This window comes from Cynara cardunculus (assembly GCF_001531365.2).
Source record: "Cynara cardunculus var. scolymus isolate 2C chromosome LG 15, CcrdV1, whole genome shotgun sequence".
NCBI classification, from domain to species: Eukaryota; Viridiplantae; Streptophyta; class Magnoliopsida; order Asterales; family Asteraceae; genus Cynara; species Cynara cardunculus.
In genome coordinates this window covers 5,382,734-5,390,019 of record NC_037542.1, presented here as the reverse complement: position 1 = coordinate 5,390,019, position 7,286 = coordinate 5,382,734, and the positions used below count along the sequence as shown (strand labels likewise).

Below are 7,286 nucleotides of genomic sequence, written 5' to 3'. Positions count from 1 at the left end.
AATTTATCTATTAATTTGTGGTTAATATTGGTTCTCACAGTTACCACAAACAACTCAGTTCTCCCTTGAATAGACCCCTATATATATATATATATATGGGCTAGTTCAAATGTTAACCAAATTTATTGTGTTAACTTTGTTAACCAATCTTCGTCATTGATCTTTGAAATTTGTGGTTAAGATCATTAATGACATAAAAATGTAATTAATTGCACACATAGACAAGGTAACATAAGTGAACAATATTTACAAGGATATTTTGGGGGAAAAAATTAGTTGTCCATTAATGACAATAAGATGTTTTGTAACCGCCCATTAATGACAATGAAATGTTTTGTAACTGCCCATTAATAACAGTGTAACTATCCGAGAATTAATCTCGTCATCGAATCAAAACCAATAGCAAGATCCCCGAGGCCAGATTTTTCTACAGTTTTTTTTGTTAATGGTTCATACGTGAACAAGTATTCGATTTTTATAGAAATTGTTCATGTATGAAGAGGGGTGTATATGAAAAAAGCCGTAAACGACACAAGTGTGCATATATGTCAATCTGTGTTTGTATTTGACACAAAGGTTCATATATGTCAATTTCTGTTTGTAATTGACACAAGGGTTCATATATGTCGAGTTGAGTTCATATAGTTGTACGAATGTTCATATATGTGAATTTGTGTTCATATGGTCACACATGTTTATCATCTTTCGTATGTTCATTTATGTCGGTATGTGTGTTCATATTTATACCAACTGTACATATATATCAATCTGTGTTCGTAATTGATACAAGTGTTCATATATGTCAATTTTTGTGTTCGTAATTGACACAAAAGTTCATATATGTCAATTTACGTTCGTAATAAATTTGATCAACATTTGAACCGGACCTATATTAGTAACATTTGGTTGTTTGAAATTACTGAGAATCGATATATTGTTTAATTACTTTGCGGTTGCATTACTTCAATCAGAATCACTATAAATACAAAGGTTGAAGAAAGTGAGAGGGAATTGATTTTGGTTTGAAAACCGGTTCCGTTCTTCAGGACCTACTCCCTAACTGCACGCACATGGATATCACAGTTTTCTTGATGCTAACTTTCTCCTTGCTTTCATTCTACTTAATCTCCATTATCTCACTTAATTTGACGCCAGTTTCAACTAAAGAATCATCTTTCATAACATGGGTGTGATTGATGGTTTAAGCTCGATCGATTTCGGACATGAATCGTTCCCAGCTTATGAAGATTTCCTACTTCTTCCACTCTTTGCTATCTTCTTCCCAGCTGTTCGATTTTTTCTCGACAGACTCGTTTTCGAGGTAATTCTTTCTGATCCCATCACCAATATATAGTTAGTTGTTTAATTCAATTGGCTTACTGTTCCTAAATTTCTTTATTAGATTTACTCAACGGGTAAACAATATATTAAGGATATGAATTTGAGCGCACATGCAATGTTTGATTGGGTTTGGTTCCAAAATTAACACCAAAAATGCATATATTAGTCGCTCAAGTGTTCGACTATTTGTCAACCTGAATCAATGTTATCATGGATCATTATCTACAAAAAAGTAATTCTAAGTTTTAAATCTTTTGAAAGGGAAATTGGCGATAATTGATATAGATGAAACAAACAATTTGAGGATTTGAAAGATTTACAGACAATTATGCTTACACAATTTACCATCTGTTATTTTTTTATATCAAGAATACCGGTATATATGAAGACATGAATTAATTTTTACGATGAAGTTACACGTTGCAGGTTGTCGGAAGGCGGTTAATATATAACAATGGACAGGATATTGAGACAGAAGAAAGGAACAAGAAGATACGAAAGTTTAAGGAATCGGCCTGGAAATGTGTATACTATCTTTCGGCCGAAATCCTAGCTTTGGCTGTAACTTATGATGAGCCTTGGTTCACTAACACATCTTACTTTTGGATAGGTCCTGGCAATCAGAGATGGCCTCACCAGAAAATGAAGTAGGATTACCATTTAATTATATAAAATATGAGATTCATAGTAATGCAGAACCAATCTTGTTTTGGGTTGATGATTTTGATTCTTTAGTTATGGTTTACTTTGATTTTCAGGTTAAAGTTGAAAGCTTTGTACATGTATGTGGGTGGATTCTACGCATATTCGATATTTGCTTTAATTTTCTGGGAGACAAGACGATCTGATTTTGGTGTGTCGATGGGGCATCATGTTGCATCTACCTTTCTTATTGCAATGTCTTATATGTTCAGGTGCTTTCTCAGTGATAATGAGTTGCTGCTACTTGTTATCTTCTACATTGCTCTTTGATAATGCATTCAAACTATTGTTCTGATACCATATGGCTTGATGCAAAGTGTTAAGAGTACCACGTTTCTACCATTTCTTATATATATATATATATGTTGGAACATCCCTTCTCTCCTCAAGAGCTCTTTTGGATTGGAGAGTAATCTAATGAAATTCTACATATTCTCACATGGTATCAGAGCCAAGGTCTAACGGAACAATCTTTTTTCAGTCTAGCCTCTGTCTGACATTGGCTAGAATTATATATATTGATCTTCAAGGGCTCTTTTGGAGGGTATTTAATGGGGTTCCACATGTTCTCACGTTTTCTTAGTCTATACTTGTTGCAGGTTTGCTCGTGTTGGCTCGGTTGTTTTAGCTCTTCATGATGCAAGTGATGTCTTTCTTGAAGTAGGGAAGATGTCTAAATACAGCGGCGCTGAAGCGCTTGCAAACTTTTCTTTCATTCTGTTCGTGGTATCATGGATCGTGCTTCGCCTTATTTATTACCCATTTTGGATCTTGTGGAGTACAAGGTTAGATTAGGATGCTTTATACATATATATTTTAGTAGTTCGACTATCTTGGAGCCTATAAAAACACTTGATTGGATGGTAAATTGAAAAGAAGTTTGAAAACAGCTTAAAAGCCAGAGGGAGTGCTTAATACTATATGTCTGTTTCTTTTTTCTTGTTGCAGTTATGAAGTTCTTCAAACTTTAGATAAAGAGAAGGAATTTCCAGAAGGGCCAGTCCACTACTATGTGTTTAACACTCTGCTTTTCTGCTTGCTTGTTCTTCACATCTATTGGTGGGTGCTGATCTACCGAATGCTTGTTAAACAAATCCAAGATAGAGGCAAACTTAGTGACGACGTTCGTTCTGGTGAGCTACTTCGCTTTTGTGATTATTTGCAGTTGCAATCACGAATGCTAGCTTATCGAATCATATTACTTCAGTTAAGTAATGTTGCTTCTAGGTATGCATTGTTGTGTTACTTGCATATGCTTTCACTAAGTGCAATCTTTAACTTTGAACACATGTTAAAGGCCCGTTTGGTTGGTCATGAGCTAGTTTTTTCAAAAGCTACTTTCAAATAGTGTTTCAACAAGCTCGAGGGGCTTTTCCACTTTTTCCATTTAATTTATGTCCCTTATATTATTCCAAGTAAATTTTTAACAAGTCGTTTTATGTCATATTACATTGTCATCTACCGTATCACCTAGGTTTTACTAAACATGATTAGTTTATTAAGCTTATCACGGTAAACAACTAGCTTATTAAGTAAAACTTTTCTATTTGTATGCTAGCATTATTACGAGTGAAGTTGATTAGTCACCAAGATTCTTTATACGTTATTACTGAATAATATTTTAAGTAATTGACAAATAGTCGACATTTTACTTGAATCATGAAGTTAAATTCAAGTTACTTATATAAACCTGATAACATTTCATACAAATTCCTATCAGATTCCAATTCCTTTGACAAATTTCGTTCCTTCAATAAAACATGGTTCCAACCAAATCCCCCCTTATGGTCTTTTGCTAATGATTTGATTATTTGTATCTACAACCATCGATGGTCTATACCATAGGTCTACCATGTGACGGTTTTCTGTTATTCTTATTTTCATTTTGCAGATTCTGAAAGTGATAACGATCATCAAGATTGATCGTTATGTTGCTTGGAATACAAAAAGGTATTTGCAAGCCTATAGAAAAATTGAATTACAACATAAAAGCTTCATTCTTATAAAGTTCTATTTATATTAATCCTTCATCCATCTAAAAGCATGAGTCTATATTTTGACTTTTGTAAGTCAAACGAGTTCCGTTTGATGTCGACTGCATTAAACCATTGTAACAACAACGTTTTGTAATTAGTAAATTACAAACCTACTGATTTTTGGAATTTTAACTGATTATGAATTTGAAATATCAACAATGGTTTAATCAGTTAAAATTCCAAAAACACATACATGATTCATCACTATACAAAAAGAATATCAATAATGGATTAATGGTGGGGTGGTTTCAATCCTGTGCATGATAATTAAGTAAATAAGGCCCAAAATCACATTGGCTATGGTTGGCTAACTCACCCGTTGTTAGCTAATAAGCTAGTCATGTTAATAAAAGCTAGTTGATGAGATAGATGACAATTACTACAATAAAATTGTATTTATAGGATGCCTAAAATATATAAGTATTCTATTAGAGTGTTTTATATGACCAAATCATAAAATGTTATATATAAAAGTTTGGTTGTTTTAACAAGTCTTTTTACAAGACATTTTTTCAAATAGTGACATGACACTATTTATAAAGTGTCACAAAAGTTTGTTAAAACATCTAAAAACGTCATATAAACTTATTGTAACACTTATATGATGCTTTATGCTTTGGTCATATAAACTGTAAGTCATATAAAACATTATATTAGAACACTTATATATTTTATGTGTCCCATAAACCCAATTTTGTTGTAATGAATATAAAATGACTTAATATAAGGGGCATTTATATAAAATATAACGGGCATAGTTGGAGAAAAAAATTCTAATAAGTTATCTGAAGTAGTATTTCAGAAAGTTAGTTTATAATCTAAGGTGTCGTTTACCAAATACTTACTTGGGTAAGTACTTATCAAGTTATATTACCTTATCGGATGAATATGGTAAGGACAAAAAATCTTACCCGGTAAGAACGAGGCAAGGACTGAGAGTCTTACCCGGTAAGTGAGGGCAATGACTCTTACCACGGTAAGCTCTTACCGGGTAAATTGTTGTATCGAAAGCCGTTTTTGTTGACTAAAATCTTACCCGGTAAGTAAATAATAGTATTGAATTTTACAGGTAAGTATGTACCGGGTAAGTGTTTTATAAACGGTAAGTTCATATATTTAAAAAAAACTATCCGCCAAAAGATTATTCTTTTAAATAACTCCGACACCAATTTGGAGTCGTCAAAAATTAGGTCAGTCAGCTGAATGACCTTACAGTTTTTAAAATCCATAATATTTCAATATATTTCAGAATGCCACTATCATATACAAAAATATCACTAAATTTAATATAAGGCTATGTTAATAAAATCCTCATTTAAGGTTTAATTGAGAAAAAATAGTCCTCAAAAGTTGGTATCTTAACTCAAAAATGGTTTTGGGGTTGAAGACTCTCCAACCGACTACTAAATTTTACACTATTTCACTCCAATTCAGCACCAATTTTTTCACTATTTTGACGGTGATTAATAGTAAAAAGGGCCTTTTACTTAAATGCTTACCCGGTAAGCGTTTATCGTTAGGAATCAACACTATAATTTATTTTACCGGGTAAAATTGTAGTACATCAAAACGTATTTATGCAACAAGTTATCTGGTGAGCGTTTACCCGGGTAAGAGTCGTCACCCTCACTTACCGGTTAAGACTCTCCATCCTTATCATCGCTCTTACCAGATAAGATTCTTGTCCCTTGCCATGTTCATTCGGTAAGAAAAATTGCTTAGTAAATACTTATCGGGCCCCTAAAACACCAAGTTTATGTTATACTATTCATTTACACCAATTTCATATTAAACTATTTTCGATACAAGCTAGCTGTCAAGTTTGATAATTGATATTTATACAAATTTAGTTTGATTGTTAGTGATATTTTAGTTTTAATATTGGTTAATATATTATAAATTTTATTTATATTAAGTTATGATATATAATGAATTTCATTTTTTTTTTTGTTTAAAATTTATTTAAAAAGTTAATAATTTAAAACACAATCATAGCCAATGTTTACATTTTCGATTAAATGTGATTTTGAATAACACAATAATTTGGATATAAAAAAAAGGTGTTTCGTTCATCTTTAGATCATCCAAATACTTTTAACGAGCAAATAAATGGAGTTTAAAAAGTGATGGGCCTAAGAGACGATGGATTAAACATACAAAAAATCCAAACAAAAAATGATTGAAATTGACAAAATATAAAAGTGTTTAACATGCCAAAACGAGGTTTTTTGACCTCGAAAATCCCGTAGGTGAAGTCCTATCCACGGCATGCTCGTCGCTCGTAGCTTCGATTCGGCCTAACGTTGGCTTGAAATGAAGTCCAACAGCAAAAGTTACTCACGTTTAAACACGACACCCTCCATTGATCCGACAGTGGACTTCCAGGAACATTTAAGCCCTATCCTCCATGCCTAAACCCGTATCATTCAGTTGTGAAAAGGAATTCAAGACGACGTATTTTAGGTTATCTAAAGAGGATGACAACATTTATATTTACCATTTCGTCAATTAGTAATCCTTACAAAACATTGATGAGAATAAGGAGCCGTTTATCAAACACTTAACCGATAAGTGCTTACCAGTAAAATTTAACTCTATTATTTACTTACCGGGTAAGATTTTAGTCCACCAAAACGACATCGTATGCAAAATTTACCCGGTAAGCGCTTACCATGGTAAGAATCGTCGCCCTCACTTACCGGGTAAGACTCTTGGTCCTTGTGTCATTCTTATCGGGTAGGATTCTTGGTCTTTACCATATTCATCCGGTGAGGTAACGTGACTTGGTAAGCACATACCCGGATAAGCGTTTGGTAAACGGCCCCTAGTTATGGTTTATAAAGTTTCTAAATATTAGCATTCTACTGGATAGCTCCTACCCTTCCTTTAKCCTCCTTGCGCTAGTCAAAACTAGCTCGACAGCTAGGTGCTTTCTGGAACTCGTCTTTCGTCCTTATTGTGTCCCATGCCAGGATGAAGAAATCCGAACTTGCTAATTAAATAATATATAATAACTTTATGAATTGAAAAAAGGGAAAAGTACAATAAAAACCAATGAACTTTCTTGTTTGGAATGATTAAGTCCTTGAACTTTTTTTGAGAACAAATAAGTCCTTGAACTTTCCAAAACATGTTAAATAAGTCCTTGAACATTCCAAAATATGTTAAATAAGTCATTGGACAATTTTTGGAACAAATAAGTCCTTG

The 7,286-nt window shown here is 33.0% G+C and overlaps 1 protein-coding gene across 1 annotated transcript; it reads left to right on the top strand.

Annotated features, from left to right (window-relative positions):
- Window positions 1–1,102: 1,102 nt before the first annotated feature.
- On the top strand, window positions 1,103–4,087 carry LOC112528196 (LAG1 longevity assurance homolog 3-like). The gene is made up of 6 exons (XM_025139162.1): window positions 1,103–1,321; window positions 1,768–1,988; window positions 2,100–2,255; window positions 2,643–2,828; window positions 2,992–3,176; window positions 3,935–4,087. The coding sequence occupies exons 1-6, from the start codon at window positions 1,184–1,186 to the stop codon at window positions 3,964–3,966; spliced, it is 918 nt and encodes a 305-aa protein (XP_024994930.1). The 5' UTR covers window positions 1,103–1,183; the 3' UTR covers window positions 3,967–4,087.
- The last annotated feature ends 3,199 nt before the right edge of the window (window positions 4,088–7,286 follow it).

What these genes read in the sequence shown, in the direction of transcription:
- LOC112528196 (XM_025139162.1), top strand. Translation starts at nt 1,184, where the DNA reads ATGGGTGTGATTGATGGTTTAAGCTCGATCGATTTCGGACATGAATCG. An exon ending in TCGACAGACTCGTTTTCGAG is followed by an intron (nt 1,322 to 1,767) that starts GTAATTCTTTCT and finishes TACACGTTGCAG; the next exon opens with GTTGTCGGAAGGCGGTTAAT. An exon ending in TAGTGACGACGTTCGTTCTG is followed by an intron (nt 3,177 to 3,934) that starts GTGAGCTACTTC and finishes TTCATTTTGCAG; the next exon opens with ATTCTGAAAGTGATAACGAT.